The sequence below is a fragment of the Quercus lobata genome, chromosome 11 (genome assembly GCF_001633185.2).
Source record: "Quercus lobata isolate SW786 chromosome 11, ValleyOak3.0 Primary Assembly, whole genome shotgun sequence".
Taxonomy (NCBI): domain Eukaryota; kingdom Viridiplantae; phylum Streptophyta; class Magnoliopsida; order Fagales; family Fagaceae; genus Quercus; species Quercus lobata.
Window position 1 is genome coordinate 56,614,652 of NC_044914.1, and position 25,733 is coordinate 56,640,384.

General features: G+C 38.5%; 5 protein-coding genes across 6 annotated transcripts; 3 read left to right on the forward strand and 2 right to left on the reverse strand.

Annotated features, from left to right (window-relative positions):
- Positions 1-1,860: 1,860 nt before the first annotated feature.
- LOC115968674 lies at positions 1,861-13,009 on the reverse strand. Its single transcript, XM_031088134.1, has 2 exons — positions 12,599-13,009; positions 1,861-2,189 (listed from the first exon to the last, which is right to left on the reverse strand). The coding sequence occupies exons 1-2, from the start codon at positions 12,776-12,778 to the stop codon at positions 2,016-2,018; spliced, it is 354 nt and encodes a 117-aa protein (XP_030943994.1). The 5' UTR covers positions 12,779-13,009; the 3' UTR covers positions 1,861-2,015.
- An 834-nt stretch (positions 13,010-13,843) lies between these two features.
- LOC115969486 (pentatricopeptide repeat-containing protein At2g03880, mitochondrial) lies at positions 13,844-16,433 on the forward strand. Its single transcript, XM_031089144.1, has one exon. The coding sequence runs from the start codon at positions 14,093-14,095 to the stop codon at positions 16,013-16,015; it is 1,923 nt and encodes a 640-aa protein (XP_030945004.1). The 5' UTR covers positions 13,844-14,092; the 3' UTR covers positions 16,016-16,433.
- LOC115969487 (aminoacylase-1-like) lies at positions 16,379-20,523 on the reverse strand. 2 transcript variants are annotated; one of them, XM_031089146.1, is made up of 5 exons: positions 19,896-20,523; positions 18,958-19,220; positions 18,165-18,302; positions 17,103-17,342; positions 16,379-16,722 (listed from the first exon to the last, which is right to left on the reverse strand). In XM_031089146.1, exons 1-5 carry the CDS (start codon positions 20,491-20,493, stop codon positions 16,609-16,611), a joined length of 1,353 nt encoding a protein of 450 aa, XP_030945006.1. In that variant the 5' UTR covers positions 20,494-20,523; the 3' UTR covers positions 16,379-16,608. The 2 variants fall into 2 exon arrangements, with proteins under 2 accessions (XP_030945006.1, XP_030945005.1); XM_031089145.1 differs by having other exon boundaries at positions 17,103-17,351.
- Positions 20,524-23,734: 3,211 nt separating this feature from the next.
- On the forward strand, positions 23,735-24,763 carry LOC115967223. The gene has a single exon (XM_031086279.1). It carries the CDS (start codon positions 23,735-23,737, stop codon positions 24,761-24,763), a length of 1,029 nt encoding a protein of 342 aa, XP_030942139.1.
- A 102-nt stretch (positions 24,764-24,865) lies between these two features.
- LOC115967224 lies at positions 24,866-25,387 on the forward strand. The gene has a single exon (XM_031086280.1). It carries the CDS (start codon positions 24,866-24,868, stop codon positions 25,385-25,387), a length of 522 nt encoding a protein of 173 aa, XP_030942140.1.
- The last annotated feature ends 346 nt before the right edge of the window (positions 25,388-25,733 follow it).

Below are 25,733 nucleotides of genomic sequence, written 5' to 3' on the forward strand. Positions count from 1 at the left end.
AATAAAATAATTTGTTTGTGAAAGTTTTATGGTAAAAAGAAAAATAACAATTGATTCTACAAGTCCTTAATAAACTCACTGCAGATAAGCTCCTACCAAAAACTATTATAAACTTACCATGGCAGATAAGCTCCTTTTCACTACAGTTTTTTCAATTTTCAATTTTCCTTAAAATGGTTAATTAATAAATTCGAACATTTTCAAACTTTAGGAACATCCCCAAACTTTAAGAATGTAATTTGCAATTTACCCTTTTTTTTGTGTTTCTTTTATACAATTTGATCCTCATCCAAATTGCACAGTTTGTGTTCTAAATTCAATCTATGTTCTACTGTAATAATAATCAAAGAAAAGCACCGTACTATTGTAATCAAAGAAAAGCAATGAGTAAGCTTTAACCCACAATCACATATTAAAAATAAATAAATAAAAAGATAATCATAAGAAAACTAGTTTCTGAGCACGCGCGCTCAAAGGCTTTTCTATTTTTTTGGGTAAAGATTAATAATTTGTGTTCATTATAATTTGAGATTACTATATTTTCCAATCACAAAAAAAGTCTAGGGGTGTGATGAGTATTATGTGTTTGTGGGTAAAATAATTTTTTCATCACACTCCTAGGTTTTTTGGATTAGAAAATGTAGTAATCTCAAATTATAATAAATGTAAATTATTAACCTTTACGGGGGAAAAAAAAATAAAAGAGTCTCTAAGCATACACGTGCACAAAGGCTAGTTTAATTTAAAGGATATCTTTTAAAATTTTAGGTTAAAATATTAATTTCATTGTTGTTTTTCATCTCCATGCTTTATAAAGAGATTTTTTTTTTCAATAGTTTAGGGACAAAAATAAAAATGAAAACAGATATTTTTTTTCAATAATTTTGGGATTAAAAAAAATATTTTTTTTAAATGTTAATGATGAAAAGGGAAATATTTTCAATAGTTTTAAGGACAAAAACCAAAGTTTAAAAGTTTAGGAATGGCAAACAAAATTCATGCAAACTTTAGGAATGACAATAATATTTTAGCCTAAATTTTATTTATATTTCTTATCATCCCTTTCCAATTTTTTTTTTTTTATTTCTTATCATTCCTTTTGCTTTGTAAAAAGAAAAAATGAGTTCCCTCTTTAAAAAAATAAAATTCTTTACTTTTTTTTTTAATAAAAGGTTAGACATAAAAGTCTTTATCGAAAACTTTTAGTGGTCATTTAGGTAAAGGCAAAAAGCTTTTTGATTTTGCTTTTTTTTTTTTTTTTTTTTTGCAAATAATCTAATTTTAGTAAATTTAAAAATAAGTTAACTTTTAACTTTTTATTATACATAAAGAAAATTTATCATAAATTATCTTTTTTTTAAATACTATTACAAATAAGTTACCGGAAACTACCGAAGCAGCCTCTTTGGGTCTCAACATAAAGCGGCCTCTTTGGGTCTCGACATAATACCTGCACTACCAATATTGAAGTTTGGACTCTCAAACAAAATGTCTAGGCTAAAGGTTCTCCAAAAGCCCAAAGGGTTGCAACTCGTATCGCAACCATCACACACGTGTTTCTTTATATTTGGTTTTATGTACAAATTAGTTTACGGATAGGAGTTTATTAATTAAATTGTTCACTTGTATGTGGTTCAAGACCACCAACTCAGACTACTTTCTTATTAGTGGACATCAATTCTATCATACTGGTTTGGAACTTGGAAGGATAGATATTAGTACACACTTGTTATTACACACAATCATATATGAGTGTTTGTATGATGTGAAGTCAGAATTTTAAGTGCAAAAGGTGTGTGTACGGCTCTTGTGTAATAATAAGTGTGAAATAAACACCACCCATAATATAATAATACTCACTAATCATAGACCTTCTATATTGAATTAAATAATAGGCACAAGGGCCTAAATGTACATAATTGGCATCCAGAAGGAATGAAGTTCTTAAAACCCAACCATGGATTTGCATCTTTCATTTCTTTTCCTTTTCTTTTTCCATGCTTCCATGTAAAACTTCATTTTTTTGCCTTTGCAAACCTAAGGCATCGATATTTTTCTCCGCTTACAGTGATTTCAAGAGCTCCATCTTGGTTGTCTTGATTTGATGCAGTTCCCATTAGAACACTTTTCTCTTTCTCAAGATTTTCTTTCTCCATCTTCAGCCTTGCTTCTTGTCGGGCAATCTCTGCCTGGAAGATAAAATGAAGGCTGAGACTCTAAAACATAAAAACTGTCTTGCATGATCTCTATTCATATATAAATCATGTTGACAGATGGAAACAAATGAAACCCTACAACATAAATTTTCACACAAAGTTCTAAGCTTATTTCGATTTGTTTAATTTGCAACAACTTTTTAACTCTAGAACAAGCAAGCATTTGTAATAGCATCAAGGAAGACATAATGTAATCATTAGATCAGAGTTCAGGCTTTCAGACATCCAAAAAAACAAAAGCATTATTGAATTTCCTAGCAGATGAAAACCAGCAGTTTGAGGTAGTACTATGAGTATGAGAGCAGTCTGGATGGCCAGTTAAGAAACACTATTTTCATAAGATACTACAAAATGGACAAAGTTTGGCTCCAAACATGTTTGGAGTCTTGGGCTTCAACCCGCAATAGGAATATGACATATGTACTTGTTATGTGCAATGCACATAGCTCACTTAACCACACTTAAGCTAACCAAGTAATGTGCATTCCACATTTCAAGGACACATGTCAGCTTCCTATTGGGAGTTGAAGCACAAGGCTCCAAACATGTTTGGAACCAATATTTTTCCCAACAAAAACCAATATTTTTTGCAGCTGACAACAAATAATATTGAGAATCATATAGAAAGCTTTGAGAAAGAAATCTCTATATGCATTAATGAAAAAATCTAAATCTAATACAAAAACTGTGTGTTTGTATACTAAGCCAGAGGAGAAGAAATCTATCTAACTGACACACGTGTGCTAACTAACTCTACTAATGGATTAATAAAAGCACATGTCATTTAGCTAACTAACTGTAAACTACATGTAGCTTATACATTGCAGCATAAAAACTGCTAGTCTTTCACTTGCACAGCTCTGTAGTCTTCACTTCAACCTTCCTAAGCTTCAATCCTTCTCAATACTCCCCCTCAAGATGGAGAGAAGATCTTAAGAATCCCATCTTGGTAAGTATTGAGATAAAACTGTTGAGAGCTAAGAGGCTTTGTAAGTCAGTCAGCCAATTGATGCTTGGTAGGTACATGAAAAGTTTTAATCAATTTAGCTTGAATCTTTTCCCTTACAAGATGAAAATCTATTTCTATGTGTTTTGTCCCTTTGTTGAACACAGGATTTGCTGCTATATGTAAGGCAGCTTAGCTATCACAGTATAATGAAACTGGTTTAGAATGATCAATACCCAAGTCTCTAAGTAATTGTAGTAACCACATGATTTCACAAGTAGTGAAAGCCATTGCTCTATATTTGGCTTCAGCATATGATCTAGAACCTGTTGATTGTTTCTTTGTTCTCCAAGAGATTAATGATTCTCCTAAGAAAACACAATATCCTGTGACTGACTTTCTGGCATCTGGGCAAGAAACCCAATCTGAATCTGCATATGCCTTTAAATGCAATTGAAAGCTAGCACTAAAGAACAGACTCTGTCCAGGTGTACCCTTAAGATATTGCAAAACCTTTTGTGCTGCTTGAAGATGAGGTAACCTTGGCTTATCCATGAATTGACTAAGCTGATGTACATTATAAGTAATATCGGGTCTGGTTAGAGTCAAAAATAACAACTTACCAACCAACCTTCTATACATAGTGACATCCTTCAAAGGTTCTCCAGTGTACTTTGAGAGTCTACTATTTTGATCCATAGGGAACTTAGCTGGTTTAGAAGCCAACAACCCTGCCTCTTCTAACAATTCTAGTGTATACTTCCTCTGACACGTGTATACCTTTAGCAGACCTGGCTATTTCAAGTCCTAAGAAGAACTTTAAAGGACCCAAGTCTTTAAGCTTAAACTGATCATGTAAATACAGTTTAAAGCTATTAGCAGCATCTACTTTGTTGCTAGCAACCAATATGTCATCTACATACACCAAAACAATGAGAACTACACCTCCTTGAACCATTGTAAATAATGAATAGTCTGATTTTGATTGCTGAAAACCCTGTTCCAGTATGGCATTTGTAAGCTTAGCAAACCATTGTCTGCTAGCTTGCTTTAATCCATACAATGATTTAGTCAACTTGCAAACTTGAATCTCCCCCTTGCTAGCAACAGGTGGAACAAACCAAGGGGTAACTGCATATAAACCTCTTCATACAACTCTCCATGAAGGAAAGCATTATTCACATCCAATTGGATGATACACCAATCCTGAATTGCTGCAACAGCTAGTAAGGTTTTAACTGTGACAAACTTTGCCACAGGAGAAAAAGTTTCAAAATAGTCTAAACCTTCTTGCTGAGTAAAACCTTTGGCAACCAGTCTTGCCTTATACCTCTGTATGCTTCCATCTGCTTTAAGCTTTATCTTATAGACCCACTTACATCCAATTGCTTGTGCACCAGGTGGCAAAGCAGTAACAGACCATGTGTTATTTGCAGCCAATGCATCCAATTCAGCCTGCATGGCTTCTTGCCATTCGGGAAACTGGACAGCTTGATGATAAGTAGTTGGTTCAACAGTAGTGAGTAGAGCAATGCTAAAAGCTTTATGAGTGGTTGTGAGTTAAATTGCAGTGTAGGAAGAGAGGATGGCAAATTAGAGGTTAAATTGCAGTGGTAATCAAGGAGATAAGATGGAGGTTTGGACAACCTACCAGACCTTCTAATATTAGTCTTAGTAGGAAGAACAGGTTCAGGAACAGCTTCTGCAGGAAATTGAATAAAATCAGCTGAATCAACTGGAAACGGTTCTAAAGTAGGATCTGGGAAAGAAGATTCATGGCTAGATTATGGAATATGAGACTCAGTAGTAGAGAGGGCAGGAAAATTAGATTATGGAGAGTGTAAAGGAAAGACATGTTCATGAAAATGAACATCCCTGGAAACAAAAATGGTTCTATTAGCTAAATCAAGGACCTTATATCCTTTGATACCTGCTGGATAGCCTAGAAAGACACATGGTATGGCTTTAGGATCAAATTTAGTTCTGTGATGACTAAGAGTAGATACAAAACACAGGGAAACAAACACACTAAGATGTGAATATGGAGGAGAATGATGAAATAAAAGTTCATAGGGACTCTTGTTGTGCAATAAGGGACAGGGCAGTCTATTGATTAGATACACAGCAGTCAACACACATTCACCCCAGAATTGAATTGGTATATTAGAATGAAATTTTAAAGCTCTTGCCACTTGTAAAATATGTTGGTGTTTCCTTTCAACAACAGAGTTTTGTTGAGGAGTGGCAACGCAAGAAAATTGATGAAGATTACCCTTTTGTTTAAAGAAATTTGGTAACTTGAGATCAGGGGCATTATCTGATCGAAAACATTTAATTTTGGATTTGAATTGAGTTTCAATCATTGAAAAGAAAGCTGGAATATGTAAAGAAGCTTCAGACTTAGATCTCATTAGATAAAGCCATGTAGTTTTAGTACAATCATCCAACAATGTTAAGAAATATCTGAATCCTTCAGGGGTTGGAATTGAAAAGGGACCCCATGTATCACAATGAATAAGATCAAAAGCATTTTTAGATTCATGATTTGCATGTGGGAAAGGCAGTCTCTTTTGTTTAGCTGAAGGACAAACATTGCAACTGTTTTTTATTATCAATAGCCACTTGAGGAATACATTTGGAAAGTAACATTTTCCTAGAAATGGAAGGATGTCCCAGTGTGGCATGCCAAAGATGTACATCTTGGTCCTTATCATGAACAGAAGTAAAATAGTTCAAACTAGCTGGTAAAACTGCAGAATTATTTGTACAAGATACATTTGAAACAAAAGATGGAAAAGAAAATGAAGGAAATTCAGTGAGTGCAGTATCCAAAAGATATAGGTTCCCCCTTTGCTCTACCCAATCCAATCGTCTGCCATGGTTGTAGGGCCCGAATATAGCAAAGGGTATCCAAGAATATTAAGCAACAAAATATGCTTTTACTTAACTGACTCACTGATATCAAATTAAAAGAAAAGGTTGGCACACAAAGAACATAGTAAAGAGTAAGTGTAGATGTTAACAGTGTCACTTACAAGATTACCTATGTGTGTAACAGCTGCCTTGTGACCATTAGGTAAATTGACAACAAGATTAACAGTGGAAGTGATAGTAGTAAGTAAGGAAATGGATTGAACCATGTGTTCTGTGGCACCTGTGTCCAAGATCCAATCTTGAGAAGAAATTGTAGAAGGTGGAGTGAAATTGGCTGAGAAAACAGAATGCTCAAGAGAAACAGTTGAACCAAGAAACTCACCTGCCATGTGATGAAAAGCTGCAAAGGTTGATGATTGTGGATACAGAGGTGCAAATTAAGTCACCACATGTGCAGCTTATGGGGTTGAGGATTGTGTCACAGACTGATGATCAGCAGCATTGTTTCCCATTTCAGCAAATTGAAAACTAAGAATGGCAACATGCTTCATCAGTTCTTGACATTGGATCAGAGCCTGTGTCAGTGTAAGACTAGAATTCTCAGAGATTGAAGATTGATTGGGCACCATAACAGCTACAGCTTGGTGTGCTTGACCTTTGCCTTTATTCCTATAACCAGGAGGAAAACCATGCAACCTATAGCACTTATCAACTGTATGGCCTTTCAATCCACAATGAGAACAAATAGGCCTATCTTTCCCTTTGTAATTAGAACCATGATTGGAAGAATTAGAACCATAACCAGAAGTATTCTCAGACCTGGTGGCTTATACTGCAGATTCGACAAATGGAATCATTCTCAATCCCATGGACTTTTGCTTTTCTTCTTACTGGATCAAAGAGAAGACTTTGTTGATTGAGGGAATAGGTTCCATCAAGAGGATTTGCCCTCTTAACATTGGAAAAATTCTCATTGAGACCCATGAGAAATTAAAGGACATATTCTTCTTGGAATAGCTCATGAACCTTCATCATTGCACCACATAGACAGGAAGGGAGTACTCTGTAACTCACCAATTCCTCCCATAGGAATTTCAACTTGGTAAAATACCCTCCAACAGTGGAATTTCCTTGTGTATGACAAGCTAATGCCTTCTTCAACTCTAGGAGCCTAGGAGCATTTCTCTGAATGAACCTTACCTTCAAATCCATCCAGATTTCATTAGCTTTGTCAAAGTAAATTTTACTACAGGCTATATCCTTGGAAAGAGCATTGATAATCCAAGAAAAGACCATATCATTGCATCTCCACCATGCTTGAAATAGAGGAGACTCCTCTTTGTTTCTGTTTGCTCTGTTCACTATCGTGAACTCTGTGTATCTTTCTTTCTATTCTTTTTTAATAATATTTTCTTTATTACCTAACACCCAAAAAAAAAAAAAAAAAAAAGAGGAGAATTAGGATAATTCTCCTCTTGTTCTTTGCTGAAAGTGCCTTAGTCATCGACCTACTCCAATGTGGATAATTCTCTGCTGTAAGTGGTTGTGAAACCAAAGTTATTCCTGGATTTTCTGCACTAGGAAGAAAATAAGGACTCGATGGTTTATCAACATCGACAGCAGTCGTAGAAGATCCAATTGGATGTGCAGAATGAGAACTTGTTTTTTCAGCGGAAGCCATGGAAATCCTTCAGCAAATCAAGGACTAGAAATTCGAAAGAAGAAAACTCAAGAAAGAATGAAATCCAAAAGCCTAAACTCTGTTTGGAAGCAAAGAAACAGAAAGAAAATCAAAGAGAGATTGCTCTGTCTTTGAGATAAGAGGGTCTTTGAGAAGTTGGATGTTATGGTTGGTCAGTTTTCTGTCAGTGTATTATTGAGAGGAGTGGTGGATGATTTTGTGTGGGCTTGTACAGGTGTATATGGTCCTAATGACAATGGTCAGCGATCTACCTTATGGGATGAGTTATCCCAGGTGCGTGCCAGGTGGCCTATGGCTTGGTGTCTTGTAGGTGATTTTAATATTATCAGGTACCCTAGTGAAAGGATTGGCTGTGAGTCTTTTAGCCCTGCTATGTTCGCATTTTCGGATTTTATTGAGAATAATTCTTTAGTTGATTTACCTTTAGAGGGGGCCTCCTTCACTTGGTTTAGAGATTCTGGTGTCCCCTCTATGTCAAGAATTGATAGGGCATTGGTTTCTCTAGATTGGGAGGAGCATTATGTCAATGTATCCCAACAGGTTCTTCCCCGGGTTCTTTCTGACCATTGCCCTCTTTTGTTGGAAGCTGGTGTTGTTCGGCGTGGTCGAAGTGCCTTTAAATTTGAAAATATGTGGTTAAAAGTTGAGGGTTTTGTTGATAGAGTTAAGCATTGGTGGGATGGGTACAGTTTCGCGGGCTCTCCAAGCTTCATTTTGGCTCAAAAATTGAAGGCTTTGAAAGCAGATTTAAAAAAATGGAACATGGAGGAGTTTGGTGATTTGGCTTTAAAAAAAAAGAACTTGCTGGCTGAGCTGATGGGATTAGATGCGAGGGAGGAGTTGGTGGGACTTTCAGATGAAGATCAGATCCGTCGCCTTCAAATCAAAGGTGACATAGATCAGTTGGCTTCTCTTGAGGAGATTTCTTGGAGGCAAAAGTCTCGGGCCTTGTATGTGAAGGAGGGCGATAATAATACTCGATTCTTTCACAGATTAGCAAACTCTCATAGAAATGCTAATCAAATTAAAAGGATTGAGGTGGATGGTGTTCTTTATGAGGATGAGCCTGACGTGCGCTCTCAGTTAGTTCTTTTCTATCAAGGACTGTTTAAGGAAACTGAGGTGGGGCGTCCCTCTATGGATGGGCTAGATTTTGCTTGTATCGAAGAGGGTGAGCGGTTATCGTTAGAGAAGGAGTTCTCAAAGGAGGAAGTCTCCCAGGTATTAAGGGAGATGGAGGGGGATAAAGCCCCTGGTCCTGATGGTTTCACCATAGCTTTTTTCCACACTTGTTGGAGTGTGGTGGAAAAAGATGTTATGGATTTTTTCGCCTATTTTCACCGACACTCGGGGTTTGAGAGGTCTATGAATGCTTCGTTTATCACTTTAATTCCTAAGAAGTGTAATGCCATTAACATCAAGGATTTTCGTCCCATTAGTTTGGTGAGTAGCGTATACAAGTTGCTATCTAAGGTTTTGGCTAATAGGTTGAGGGTGGTTTTGGACAAGCTCATATCTGAGACTCAAAATGCGTTTGTTGGCGGAAGGCAGATTCTAGATTCAGTGCTTATTGCAAACGAATGCCTGGATAGCAGGTTGAAGAGCAGAAGTCCAGGGGTGATATGCAAGCTTGATATTGAAAAAGCTTATGATCACGTGAACTGGGAAGCCTTGTTTTATTTGATGGACCGGATGGGTTTTGGGATGAAATGGAGGGGGTGGATTAAGGCTTGTGTTACGTCTGTCCGTTTTTCTGTCCTGGTAAATGGATCTCCTGAAGGTTTTTTTGGATGCTCGCGTGGATTGAGACAAGGAGATCCACTATCCCCGCTATTGTTTCTCTTGATTATGGAGGTTCTAAGTAGACTCTTGAAGAAGACAGAGGAGTGTAATCTTATTCGGGGATTCCATGGTTGAAGGTTAATATCGGGAAAAGTGAGATCGTTCCTGTTGGGGAGGTGAATAATATAGATGTTCTGGCTAATATTCTTCAATGTAGAGTGGGCAGATTGCCTATGAAATATTTGGGGATGCCGTTGGGAACTTCTTTTAAGACAACTGCGTTATGGAATCCTATTTTGGAGAAAATGGAGAAGAAGCTATCTAGGTGGAAGCGGCTCTATTTATCTAAAGGTGGTAGACTCATGCTTATAAAGAGTACTCTCTCAAGTCTCCCTACATATTTTTTATCTCTTTTTACTATTCCTAAAGCTGTGGCGGCTAGATTGGAAAGTATTCAAAGGAATTTTCTGTGGGGGTCTTCTGAGGGGAGTTTCAAGTTTCCGTTGGTGGCTTGGGATAAGGTGTGTTCTCCCGTTGAGAGGGGCGGTTTGGGGATAAGAAATGTGGTGTCTTTTAATCAAGCTCTTTTAGGGAATTGGCTTTGGAGATTTGGTCATGAAGCTACCCATCTTTGGAGGAGAGTTATCTCCTCAAAATACGGTGAGGGTCAAGGGGGGTGGTGCACTAAAGTCTGCAGGAGGGCTCATGGGTGTGGTCTTTGGAGAAGCATTAATGAAGGGTGGGAGAGCTTTTCTAAGCATCTGTCCTATGAAGTGGGTGATGGTACTCGTATCCGCTTTTGGCATGATAGGTGGATTGGTGAGAATTCTTTAAAAGATCGCTATCCTGTGCTTTATGCATGTTCAACAGTCAAGGATGCTTGCATCTCTGAGGTTTTGTGGGCTCCAGAAGGGGGTTCTGTTAGAGTGTGGAATTTAAGGTTTTATAGAGCGTTTGAAGATTGGGAGTTGGCTGCTTCTTACTCTCTTTTTCAGCTTATCCATCCTCGTATTCCTCGAGGTGATAGGAGAGATACTCTTCGCTGGGGGCTGAAAGGGGATGGGAAGTTTGACACCCGATCTTACTACCATGAGATTCGGGGTGCCTCGAATTCTTTATTTCCTTGGAAGGGTGTTTGGAAACCAAAGATTCCTAAGCGCGTGGCTTTTTTTCTTTGGACTGCTGCCCATGGTCGGATCCTCACTTTGGATAACCTAATGCTTAAGGGTCGTCCTCTAGCTAATTGGTGTTGTATGTGTTGCTCTGATGGAGAGTCGGTAGACCACCTTCTTCTTCATTGTCCTATTATACATTCCCTATGGGCTTTCATGCTTCAGGCTTTTGGTATTCATTGGGTTATGCCGGGTTCGGTGGTGGGTTTGTTATCTAGTTGGCATCAATGGCTTGGGAAGCATAATTCGGAAATTTGGAACTTGGTTCCAGGATGCTTAATGTGGATCGTGTGGCTGGAGCGAAATCGTCGATCTTTTGAAGATAAAGAGAAAACATTGGAGGAGTTAAAGATTTTATGCCAACGCAGTCTAATGGGGTGGTCTCAGTGTTGGGGTTTTACTGAGTGTTCTTCCCTCTCTGAGTTTATGCCTTCCCTTAGCTTAGTTTCCTGACTTCTCTCTTGCTATTGTGTTGTGTAGTGGTGTGCTGTGTTGCTGTTTTATTGCTGTTGTGTTGTGTTGTTGTTCATCATCATGAACATCTTGTACTTCTCTTTTCTTTTTTTTCCTCTTTATTATAAGTTTTCTAATTACCTATCAAAAAAAAAGAGAGATTGCTCTGATACCCTATTGAGAATCATATAAAAACCTTTGAGAAAGAAATTTCTATACGCATTAATGAAAAAATCAAAATCTAATATATAACCTCTGTGCTTATATACTAAGCCAGAGGAGAAGAAATCTAACTAAATGATACACATGTGCTAACTAACTCTACTAATGGATTAAATAAAGCACGTGTCATTTAGCTAACTAACTGTAAACTACATGTAGCTTACACACTGCACAGCTCTGCAGTCTTCATTGCAACCTTCTACGCTTCAATCCTTCTCAATAAATAATGAATTATTAGCTTAGCTTCATATGGAGACCACATGAAATAAAGATAACAGTTTTTGTATTTCAAAGATTTTGATGTGAATTAGGAAGGAAAAAGCCATAACAAGATGGCATAATGTGACGCATGTAACCAGGTGGTACAATAGTGGTAAATGAATATCGTAGTAAAGCAGGAAATGAGATTTTCTTTTTATTCCCGAGATACAATTGGATGAGCTTAATATAATGATGAGCATAACATTATGATGTATTATTTGATCTTAAGCAGCTAAGGAAAAGGAGAAAGAAAAAGCATTTGAACTGCCCGCAGGTTAACCTTGGTAGAACTTTAGTCCAACATCCATTCATCATGAAAGGAATGTTAAGATCCTAATCCATATGAGGTTTTGAGTGGCTGATTCGAGATAGCCAGGTCTCCAATAGAAGAAGAAGAAGTTGAGAAGAGAAACCATAAGAAGGAGGAAAGGAACTAACTTCAGTCTTATTGCTTGATTGATTTCTCATATATGTACAATTCTTATTTATCCCTCTGATCTCAGCTACAAGCTGGTACTAACTACCTGAACAGTATTAACTACCCATACAAATAACAGAAAGCATTTACAATTAACATGTGCTCATTATAATAGCCACAGATAATGCTAAAATGGCTTCAGCTTCAGTCTCTTATTCAGTATCTATCAAGGAACCTTTCTAATCAGTAATAAACAAGTTATGGTTTGGAGTTGAGTTGTGCCTACAAAAGTGTAAAACTTTCCCATTTCCCACACAGAATATGAGCACAAGGAGGCTACTATTTTACATTAATTCAAACAAGAGGGAAAATCAAAATAAATAAATAAAAAAACAGCAAAAAAGGAAGCTACTTGATTCTCAAAACAAGAACTTTTTGAATGGTCAAGCATGAATTAGTGATGATAGTAATGGAAAGCCTTAAAGGTAAACAGAAAAATGAGAAACGGGAAATGGGAAATAGGGAAAAGGAAAGAAAAGGAAAAGGGGTGACCTCGCGACGAGAGAGCTCAGCCTTCCAAGCGGCTTCACGTTCGGCGACTTCGCGTTCACGCTCTTGGATGTAGCTTTGCATCTCTCTTTCCTTCATGATTCTGTCTTGAATATCTGCATCCAGTGCTTCTTTTAGCTCCTCCACAAACTTATCTACCACCGTCTTTATTCTAAGAGACATCTCTCTCTCTCTCTCTCTCGAATTATTCTTCAATCAAATTTGGTTTGGTTTGGTTTGGTTTGCCTATACACACAGTTTCGTTTGTGTGTCAATCAATCAAACCATTTTAAAACCTGACTAACTCACTTTGCTCTGTTTTCTTCCTCAAAGTTGTCTTCTTCTTTTGGGTGTTTTAAACAAAGCGAGGCTGAAGGAGAGAGACTTGAGTGAATAATGAATCTGGACCTTTGTTTTGCTTTGTTTCCATGGACTTGGCCTTTGGGCTTTCTTTTTGTCCCTCAATATTTATTATTATTTTGGTTTTTTTTTTTTTTTTTTTGTCACATAAGGGCATGATAAAAAAAAGTTTAAACAAAAATAATAATAAGGAATGATTTTGGGTGAAAAAAAATTTTGGTTGTTGGGTGAAAAAAAATCTTTATATAACTCTACATCAATTGAAAACATTAAAAAGTGTAAATAAATTAAATTATGAATGTTTTTGTCAAAAACACTAAGAAATGTTATAACTCATTTGCTTTGAGGATTGTTTAAATTTAAGGTAAATTATAAAATTGATCTTTATCATTTACATCATATTTCAATTTAGTCATTAACCTTTTAATTGTGTCAATTCAGTCCTTAACATTTTCAGTGTTATGTCAATTTCATAGTTGCTATTAACTCTAACCCTAACCCATATATAAGCATATAATTTAGGAATCTGCCATTTGTTGCTCTCACTCCCAATTCCCAAAACCCTAATCAAATTTAACTCTCCTCGCATCTCATCTCAACTCGATTTCTTATCTCATTTCAACCTTTCTTCTAAGAGAGACGATATTTTTCTTCGCCGAGTATGATGTCCATAGCTTTGGCTCTACCTACCATGGTCTCGACAAAAGAGAAATTGAGATTTATGCAATGAAGGCCCTATTCAAATTCTCGAGTGTAACAAGTTTTCCGAGATAGGTTGCGGCAATTATACGCTCGAGATAAGCAAAAAACATATTCCTCCACGTGTCATTCTAATTTCGGCAGAGCCATTTCCTATAACAACTTCATTTTCGGTGCTTCACTCCACTTTTAATGCCTCTACTTATAAGTTTGGCATACTAATTTAGCCGAGTTTCTAATCACAAACCAGACTTTGATTCGAATGATAGCTGAAATAACCCTCTTCTCCTCCCATCCTTTTTTTTCATACAAAACAAACCGTTTTGGGCTTTTGGCTCAACAAATAAACAACCCTTGACCAAACCAAAACGGTGCGTTTAGGAACCTCAAATATGGATAAATTTAGATTTTCAATTGTCTAGAACGTTCAGCCATGCCATGAAAGCCATTTCAAAGCTCAAAAGCATAGCATCTGCATCACCTTCGCGTTCGCGTTCACTCTCTCTCGTCTCCATTGGTTCGCGCAATGTGCCAGCCTCCTCCTTCTCGTCTCTGCTCGATGAGTTCACCAACTTCTGCTATCAAAGAGACCTCCCACGAGCCATGAAGGCCATGGACGCTATGCAAAGACACGGCATCTGGGCCGATTCTATCACTTACTCCGAGCTCATCAAGTGTTGCTTGGCTCGCAGGGCTGTCAATGAGGCTAAGCTTGTTCATAACCATGTCTTCTCTAATGGGCACCAGCCAAAAACCTTTCTTATCAACATTCTTCTCAACATGTACGTGAAATTTAACCTTTTGGATCAAGCTCAGGAACTGTTCGACCAAATGCCTGAAAGAAACGTTGTTTCATGGACAACGATGATTTCAGCTTACACTAATGCTAAGCTCAATGCCAAGGCACTCAAGTATTTGATACTGATGCTTAGAGAAGGTGTCATGCCTAATATGTTCACTTACTCTTCAGTTTTGAGAGCCTGTGATGGGTTATTAAGTCTCACACAGCTGCATTGTAGTATTATCAAAGCTGGTTTAGAATCCGATGTCTTTGTTCGGAGTGCTCTTATTGATATATACTCAAAATTGGGTGAGTTGCAAAATGCACTAGGTGTTTTCAATGAGATGGTGACTGGAGATTTGGTTGTTTGGAATTCTATCGTAGGGGGATTTGCTCAAAACAGTGATGGTGATGAAGCTTTGAACCTGTATAAGAGAATGAAGAGAGCTGGTTTTCCACCTGATCAGTCGACACTAACTAGTGTCTTGAGAGCCTGTACTGGGTTAGCGCTTCTAGAATTGGGCAGACAGGTCCATGTTCATGTAATAAAGTTTGATCAAGATCTAATCCTTAATAATGCACTTCTGGATATGTATTGCAAGTGTGGCAGTTTGAAAGATGCAAACTTCGTGTTTACTAGGATGTTGGAGAAGGATGTAATCTCTTGGAGCACCATGATTGCAGGGTTAGCCCAAAACGGTTTCAGCCGAGAGGCACTAAACTTGTTTCAATCCATGAAAGATTATGGGGCAAAACCTAACTACATTACAATTCTTGGGGTTCTGTTTGCCTGTAGCCATGCTGGGCTTGTAGAAGATGGGTGGTACTACTTTCAATCGATGAAGAAACTTTTTGGGATCGATCCAGGAAGAGAGCATTATGGTTGCATTATTGATCTACTTGGAAGGGCTGGGAAGCTTGATCAAGCAATTAAGTTAATTAATGAAATGGGATTTGAACCAGATGCTGTGACGTGGAGAGCTTTGCTGGGTGCATGCAGAGTTCACCGAAATGTGGATCTAGCTATATTTGCTGCCAAACAAATTTTAAAACTGGACCCTGAAGATGCAGGAACCTATATATTGTTATCTAATATATATGCCAATTCTCAAAGGTGGGATGAGGTTGCAGAAGTTAGGAGGACCATGAAAGCTAAAGGAGTCAGGAAAGAACCAGGGTGTAGCTGGATTGAAGTGAACAAACAGATTCATGCTTTTATTTTGGGAGATAACTCACATCCACAAATAGATGAGATCAACAGTCACCTAAACCAGTTGATTCATAGATTGATGGGGCTGGGTTATGTTCCAGACACTAATTTTGTCTTGCAAGATCTTGAGGGTGAACAGAGCGAAGATTCACTTCGATACCACAGTGAGAAACTGGCAATTGCCTTTGGTATGATCAGCATGTCAAGGGGGAAGACTATCAGGATCAGGAAAAACATCCGGATTTGCGGAGACTGTCATATCTTTGCAAAACTGTTAACAAAGATGGAACAGCGGACTATAGTTATTAGAGATCCCATTCGGTACCATCATTTTCAGGATGGGGTATGCTCTTGTGGGGATTATTGGTAATAGAATATGAAGAGTATAGCTTTTGATGCTTGCATCTGCTGGGTGCCAATAGAAGCGGGTGTAAAGAGACCAGAAAATAGCTCAGCTCCCAGGCAAACTGCATAATCAAGACAGTAATTTCGCAAAAGCTGCATAAGACCTTAAATCACAAATGTGAGAAGCAATAAGCAGCACTGCAGCACAACCATATGATCAGAATGAATTTTGGGAACAGAGGTGGACCGGCAACAATGCAACTTACTAAAGCTGTGTTCAGGAGCAATCAGATGTACAACATATATTAATTTGATAAATTCTGTAGAATGATATGTTTTGTTCAATTCAATAGAAAGAATGCTAAATGCAATGTGAAATGAAATGCAATATGACAAACGTATACGGTGATATATTGCACTAAAATTGCATTCATTTGCCTAAACATTGAGCATGTAATGTTACCAATCAGTATTTTTGAGCATAAATGGTAGTCAAACTCTCTGCTTCTCTAATTATTAATGCATCACTGGGACATCTCAACTCCCAGTATATAAAATGAAGCAGAAACTCATCAAATATTTTTGTTTTGAGAATAGGGAATGACTCCCGCTGCTCCCTTACAACTCATCTTTGGAGCCTTCCTTTCTTGTATGCTCAACATAAGATGCATAAGCTTTGATTATTGACACATAGACATCAACTCCTTTCAAGTACTCATCTTGGTTTAGAAACTGCAATAGGAAGGAAAATACAATAGTTACATGCTTGAATGTTGCCTATTGAAAGATTAAAGAACCAGCTTACATATGTAATCTATTGGTGATAAACTCAAGTGTGGCACATGCTCCACAGTCCGCACAGTATTGAAAATTAAAATCAAAAGAAGAAGACAAAAAGAACAAATCTCGAATACTCAAAACATGGTTTGGCTCGGTTCATGCAGATTTAAAGATGGAGTGTTCATACACACACACAAATATTAATATGATCATGAAACATTTTACATATATTCGAGCTGATTGAAAAGTAAGACCCATGGCCAATGTAAACATGCACTAAGCAAGTATTTTATATTCATATGATGAATAGGTAGATTGAATAAGAAACTCACCTCATTATGACCATGGAGAAGGATAGGAGTGTTTGCCATAGGGGAGAAGCCAATGGCTGGAAAGCCTAGTTCCCGGAAGTAGCGAGAATCTGTTGCAGCAGGAAAGACCTCTGGTTTACCAAATTTTCCATTAGCTTTTCTGACAGCTTCTTCTAGTAGGTCCCACCAGGGGTTAGAACTATCAGTCGCAGTTAGGAGTGGCTTCCCAAACTTATCGTGCACATTAGCCTTCTGCTTGAACTGCCCAAGCTACAAATACATTTAGATAAACCGACATAGCGGTGCATTGGGGGGAAGGGGGAATACACAACAACAACAATCCCTAACTTCCTAAATTAATGACCCTCATTATCATGTTGATGTTGCGCACATTATATCATGCACCAAGAACCAGCAATCAAACGCAGTTCAGCATCTACAGAAGACCCATAAAAAGCACTGGTGAAAGCTTAAAATTCAAAATGTCTGCAAGCGTCACACTTAAATACCATAGGTAGCCAGAGTGGTTGGGTCTCTTATTTGATTGAAGCAACCACACAATACAGCATAAAACTCATTATATGTTACAACTGACACCATATTTGTTTTGTTTAAATTCCACCCTTTGCAACCAATGATCCTTAATCCATATCCTAATTTTACAGAGAACATGTCAAAATATTCAGAAAAGATCCATGGTCGTTACCTACCATATACTAAGTATCAAAATATTCCTGTATTTTCTTCCCTTTCATTTTTCTGTTTTCCTTGAGATGCCAATTATTGTGGATCTATTTTCGTGCAAGGTTAAATAAATGATATGGATTCTCTTTAAGAGTTCATGCTTAATTTCTTACTTCTTTTTCTAAAGATCTTGTAACCAAAACAAATTCCAAAGAAGAAATGAAAATAGAAGACAAAGTAATCGGTCATATCCTGTAAACATAGTCTTAAATAATTTGTCATTTCCTACACTTTTATGCCAAAATTTATTTAAGCTTGCAAGTGATTACCAAAAACTGTCTCTTTCTTCCTGTACTAATATGGATCAGAACTATAAAGTTTTAATGAGTGAAGTACAACCTCAAATGTCATATTACGTGAGGCAGGAGCCCATTCTTCAGCAATTCGTCTCTCCAAAGATTCTGGATCAGCAGTTGGTGGCACCCGAATATCAAAACCTGCTTGTGCTACAGATGGCTGCAAATTCATGACAAAACCCTGATAGACAAAAAGGGGGAAACTTGCATGTTTTAGATTGTAAATAAGATACATCACTGTCATGATGATAAGAGTAAGGGAAAACAAATATGTTCAACCAATATTCTAAACCATTTATATTACAGATAATTCCAACAATATTTTTTTGTAAATTAGCGAGAATTAGGGTGTTTGTCAAATGAGGCTGGTGCCCTATGTCCTGAGGCTGACACCTCACCTTGGGCACATTCCATTTCCAAGGACTCAGGCTTATGGGTTAGGGTCTTCATGTAACACCTCCCATCATTATATATGTCTCAGATGTCACAAACTCACTGGTATTATGTAGTTTAGATCTCTAATGGTGGGTGTGATTTCAACTCAACAGAGCTATGTAGTACCACACACAAGTGATATAATGCTCATAGAGCAAACAATTTTCACAAGTCCCACATAAGGAATATTTATGATGAAAATTGCCAACCAGAATATAGACAGTGGCAGTTGGATTCATATGTCAGTCAAGCATATTGCACAAGCAAGTTGTTTGCACACTTGAAACTCTCATGTAACCAAATGTTGGCCATGAATATTAACAAGAATTTTTAAGTCCTCACAATAATCCAAATTTTAAATAACATGAATTCTCAATTAAACAACAAGAATTCTAACATACAGTTGGAGACGGCGTGCCGGCCTTCAAAAACACCATATTAATTGAAACAACCTCACCCTCGGCCTTCAAACCAGCCTTCAGCAAATCAAACTGAGAAGCCCGGAACCTTCTCACACTCTCAATGCTTTTGAATAGATTCTCCATAGCACTATTGTCATACAACTTTGCGCCATGGCCTGGCTGTCCAGTAGCGTTAATCACTAGCCACCAGGGACTCCTCTCAGCATAAAACACCCTGTAATCCTCACTTGGGGAAGGCAACCCTGTTTCCAACATTACATTACACCTTAACTAATTAACATGGTACAAACAAAGTAACAATCATCTACAGAAAAATCTTAAACACCACCAAGTACTAGAGAAAAATTGCGCAAAACTGAGGTACTATTCCTTACATTTTGTATGGACAAATGCAACAAAAGCAGAATCATCTTTTCTAAGGACAACTAAATTCAACCATGTGGTTCTTCAATCAATGCAACCGCTTGTTGAATTTAATTAAAGAACCTAAATTACAGCACCTAGAGAACTAAATTATTGTACCCTAATTAAATCATCTACAGGAAAATCTTAAACAACACCAAATACTAAATGAAACCAGACAAAACAAAGTACTATTCCTTTATGTGTTGTAACTTAGATTCCTCAATTGAATTCAACTACATGATTTTATTGGAAACTTCAGAAGAACATTTAAATCAACCATGTTATTCATTGGTTGATGTAACCACATAATTAAATTAGCACCTAAAGAACTGTACTTGATTTTTACCCAATCAAATCACATATAGAAAAATCTTAAAAAGCCAAATGATTAAATTCATCATTCCCTAACCACGCTTTCGTGGCCACTTATATCTTATCATGATATCAGAACAGTTAGTCCTACTTTCAAACAACTGATAATTTATAAAAACTAAATAAATAAATAAAAACACCTTCGTCAAGTACAATCCCCAGGTTCATATTGGTGAAAACGTCGGAATCGACGAACTTTTCAACCCCATCATGGCCACCAATCTCCTCGTCAGGTACAAAAGACAAGTAAACAGAGCGAAGTGGGTGAAAGCCAGAAGCCTTCAACTTTCGAATGGCCTCAAGGTATTGCATGCCAACACACTTCATATCCTGGGAGCCTCTGGCGTAAATATTACCCAGAGAATCGAGGTGGGCCCCGAAGGGTGGGTGGGACCACTTTTCATGCTCGACTGGAACGACATCTGTGTGAGAGTTGAGGAGGATGGAAGGGAGGTTGGGATTGGAGCCTGGCCATTTGAGGAGGATGAAAGGCTTGGATTGGACGAACTCGAAGGTTTGGGCTTCGAGGGAGAGAGATTTGGCTTGAGAGAGAATGAATTGGGTTGATTCTTCGTAGTTGGGGGTTGGCTGAGCAGTGTTGATTTGAAGGTAGCGTTGGAATCTTGAGATGATTGATGATGATGATGGGTCTTCTAAATCTTCAGCGTTTGTTATTGTTATTGATGAAGAAAGGAACAAGAGTAGTAGAGATATGATGGTTCCGTAACTCAGCTCCATCTTTTTTTTGTAGTAGGAAGGACTGGGAGGGAGAAGTGCGAGACTTTTTGTTGAGTTTAGTTTCAGATATGAGTCAGATGGTATCATATATATATATTGGTAAATTCCTTTCTTTTTGTGGGATGAGTCAGGTGTCAGATACCACTTGCCACTTGGATTCCGTACCTGAACAATTGCAAATGGGAACTGTGATGTGATCATGTGGTACATATATCTCTCCTTTCAGAAAAATCAAAAAACAACAACTAATAAGGGCATCTCCACCGGTCGGTGGAGCTAAAGTTATAGTTATTTGGTATCACAAAAGTTTTTTTATTTATTTTATTTACTCACATGCTGTAACAATAAATTTATTTTAACTTTTAACATAATAAAATTATATAAATATTATAATAAAATAATATATCAACTACAATAAAAAACAATCACAACTACCCACAGCTGTTACCGCTGTCACTATCGTTGCTGCCGTCAACTCTTCCACCGTCACTGCAATCGCTACCGCTGCCACTACCACCACCATTACCACCGCTGACTCTTCTGCTGCCCATGCCGCTGCCGCTACCGACTCTTCTGCCTCCTCCACCGCCACCGCCACATGATAAAATAATATATTCTCTATAATATACAACAATCATAGCCACTACCACCACCACCGTCACTACCACCACTATCATCGCAACCGCCACCATTAAAAAAAAAAAATCTCACTAATATTAAATAATAATAACCTACCACTTTAAATTTATTGCAAAAATATTATAGTAACATTTCTCAATTTTAATTTCTTATTATTTTTTATTTTATTTTTCCCATTATCTTATTTTTTTTATCCAAATACACGTTTCTTTCTTCTCCTTTTTTTTTTTTTACTCTTTGTTTCTCTCCTCCACACACGTACTCCTCTTTTCTCATCTACCCTCCGCCACACCATTTAACTTTCAACCATTTCTTATTTTTTATTGTTTTATCTTTTTGTTACTTTTTCTCCTCATCTCCTTCTCCATTTTTCAACTGTTCTCTCTTTATTTCTTTGTCCAACCAAGCTTCAATTCTACTCAGCCCAACTAAAGCAACGCCACTAGGTCCACCACCACGCCTCTATCAACCTCTGGTTCATGGTTTGTTTGTTTGTTTGTTTGTTTTGTTTTGTTTTTCTTTTCTTTTTTTTTTTTTGGTTCAAAGGAAAAAATTGGAGAAGAAACCATTTTGGCTGTGGGTTTTGTGATGTTTGCTTTTCTTTTTTCTTTTTTTTTTTTCTGGTAGTGGTGGGTTTGATGAGTGTGGATGTGATTGGGTTTGTGACTAATGATGTTGTTGTTGTTATTGGCTGTGGGTTTTGCCGATGTTTGCTTTTCTTTTCTTTTTTCTTTTTTCTGGTAGTGGTGGGTTTGATAAGTGTGGATGTGGTTGGGTTTGTGACTAATGATGTGTGGTAAGTTGAAAGAGAGAGTTGAGAGATTGTGAGAGTTCTGAGAAGAAAAGAAAAAGAAAAAGAAAAAAGGAAAAAATAATATTTTAATTCGACAGTAAGGAATAAATATAGCTATTTAGCTCCACTACTGTGAACGCAAGCATGCATATATTAACAAGCGCGTGTGGTGCGTATTAATGTTGTATTAATGTGTGTCATATTTGATAAAAAAAATGGAACCAAAAAAAAAGATATAAAACTAATCTCACTATTTATTTTAATATTATTTTCTCTCTATAAAGCTGGTCTCACAATTTAAAAACTATAAAAATATGACATAAAGCTATAATAAGGTTGAAAAAAAAAGTACAAAGGACTGCAACCTGCAATTAACGGGCACCGTATATATATATACACACACACATCAATAATTAGGGGAGGAAAATTTGAACTTAGGTAAATTATTAACTAATTGAGCTATTAGATTCTTAATCACCCTTTATATTATCAGCTTTTACTTTCTTTCTTTTTTTCAATATTATTATTCATTGATCCTTCCATCTACTTTAGTCAACTAAGCTCAAATTATATTCCCAAAATGGTATAAGTTTATTTTCTTTTAGCTTTCAGCTGTTACCAAAACCCAAATTACTTCAAGCAATATAATAACTAGCAAACCTATCAGTCAAAGATTCAACCAAGAATTGTATTACATAAATCGAACTTAGCTTGACTAATAAATCAATCTAAGTGCAAGACACTTGAATTTTTGACAAGCTTGAGTAGGATATGAACTGAAGGGTCAAAATCTAGCATAATGGGCTTTCGCCATATTGGGCCTGACGGATCCGAACCCATGGGCCGGCAACAGTAGAGCCCAGGGGCCTAGAGTAGTTCCATATTCTGGTCGCACACGTAGAGTCTCCAAGGAAATCAGAAACCTAGCGCAAAGAGCATTCCGGAAGATACGTGCGTTAATCCCCTCTACAAGGAAATGTCTTGTCCATCACGTTTGGGATTACTCAAGAGGATTCCTATAAGGAAAAGACTTCTGCATCAAGGAGGAGAGGTCAACCTACTACTATAAAAGCCTTAATACCCTCGCAAATCAAGGTACGCATAATTCACCCTCTCTAGCACTCTAGAGTTGAGAATAAATTCTAACTTGACCGTCGAAGGGTATTTGGTTGACACCACACCGATGCACATGGCGAGATCACTTCTTTCTTCTTGCAGATTTTTAGCTTAAGCGAGTGTGGATCGTGTAGCTCACTGGTGATATTACGGCCTCATCAGTTGGCACCGTCGGTGGGGAGCGCAAAGAATTTAAGCCAGATTACCGCCTCCCGAACATAAGAGTCGCATGGTACTCACTCGCTCGATGGCTACCACCAACAACGCTCAAGAAGACGAGCCACTGAGATCTACTGCATTAGAAAGGCAAGTCCAGACTCTCATGACAGTAGTAGAACGACTCACAAAGCAAAACCATGATCTGGAGGAGCAGCTACGCCAAAGGGATGCAGGACCTAACCTTCAGGAGCAAAACCAGGAATGTAACAGTGCCGAGCGAAGGGAGCAGGAGAAGCCAGAGGGCAGCAACGGCCCAAGCCAACCGGAGCAGCAAAACGTGAGCCATCCGTCTCTCATGGATTTTGCCCCCCCCACCTATCATCGCAGAGATACAGGCGATGAAGGAGCAGATGGAGGTCATGATGAACGCCCTCAAGGGGCGAGTATCTTCTGATCTCGACGATTTAGTGAACAGAACTGACTCACCATTCACCGCATCCGTCAACTCATTCCCCCTGCCACCAAAAGTTCCGGATGCCTCAGATCCAAAGTTACGACGGGGTCAAGAACCCCCTCAATCATTTAGAGACCTTCAAGACCTTGATGCACCTTCAGGGTATACCAAACGAGATCATGTGTAGGGCGTTCCCGACCACGCTGAAGGGGCCAGCGAGGGTTTGGTTCAGTAGGTTGACACTAAATTCCATCAATACTTTCAAGGAGTTGAGCGCCTGGTTCACCTCACACTTCATAGGCGGACATCGATACAAAAGGTCCACCGCGTGCTTAATGAGCATCAAGCAGCGAGAAGATGAGACGCTACGAGCCTACATAACTCGTTTCAACAAAGAAGCCCTTTCGATTGACGAAGCTGACGATAAGATACTCGTAGCCGCGTTTACTAGCGGGCTACGGAAGAGTAAGTTCTTGTTTTCCTTGTACAAGAATGACCCAAAGACCATGACAGACGTTCTCTACAGGGCTACCAAGTACATGAATGCAAAAGATGCACTGCTGGCCCGCGAGGAAAAGTCTAAGAAGAGGGAAAGGCAAGAGGACATGAGACAAGATAGGGGGCGAAAGGTCGCTAGAACCGGGGATCAACGTGATGAAAAGCGCTCCAAACCCCCCACTGGAAGATTCACCAATTTCACCCCGTTAACCGCCCCGATCGACCAAGTATTGATGCAAATCAAAGATGAAGGAGCATTGACTTTCCCTGGAAATTTGAAAGGAGACCCCAACAAAAGACTAAGAGACAAGTATTGTCGCTTTCACCGGGACCACGGGCACGACACAGCTAACTGCTATAACCTGAAGCAGCAGATTGAGGCCCTAATCAGGCAAGGGAAGCTACAGAGGTTTGTCAGTAGGGAAATAACTGATACACCGGAGGAACAGGCCCCACAACAAGAGATCGAGCGCCCTAGACCACCCATAGGAGACATACGAATGATCGTAAGGGGCACAGCTGCAGCTGGCTCTTCCAAGAAAGCTCGCAAAACCTATCTCAAAACGATCCATAGCGTCCAACTCACAGGATTCGTACCAAAGATGCCGTGAATAGATAACTCCGTCATAAACTTTTCAGAGGATGACGCTCGGAGACTTCACCATCCTCATGACGATGCGCTAATAGTCAGCCTGCAGATTGGGGATTATAATATGCACCGGGTCCTTGTCGACAACGACAGCTCAGCAGACATCCTGTATTATCCAGCATTCCAGCAGATGAGGATTGACAAGAAACAATTGTCCCCAACGAACGCCCCACTCGTAGGATTTGGGGGTACAAAGGTGTTCCCTTTGGGCGCAATAACGCTAGCTGTGACGGCGGGTGACTATCCTCAACAGATCACTAGGGAGATAACATTTCTCGTAGTCAACTGCTCGTCCGCCTACAACGCCATCCTCGGGCGACCCACTCTCAATTCTTGGAAGGCGGTAACTTCAACATACCACCTAATGATCAAATTCCCGATAGAATATGGGGTAGGAGAACTGTGGGGAAATCAAGTAGCAGCACGAGAATGCTATATCGTCATGTTAGAGATGGAGGATCAGCAGCAGACGATATGTATCAGGAAGCAGCGAGCATTAGCAGAGCCAGTTGAAGAGCTAGAAGAAGTAAGACTTAACGACACACAGCCAGTTGGCCAATATGCCAGACGATCACGACTTTCCTAAGAAATAACCAAGACGTCTTCGCCTGGAATCATGAAGACAAGCCGGGAATCGACCCCTCGATCATGGTCCACAGGTTGAATGTGTCGCCCTCCTTCCCTCCAGTCCAGCAAAAGAAACAAGTCTTCACCCAGGAGCGGGACAAGGCCATAGCTGAGGAAGTTCGGAAGTTACTGGAGGCAGGTTTCATCCAGGAAGTATACTATCCCAACTGGTTGGCGAACATCGTGATGGTTAAAAAGGCCAACGAAAACTGGAGGATGTGCGTAGACTTCACAGACCTCAACAAGGCTTGCCCCAAAGACAGCTACTCGCTCCCACGGATAGATACCCTGGTGGATTCGACTGT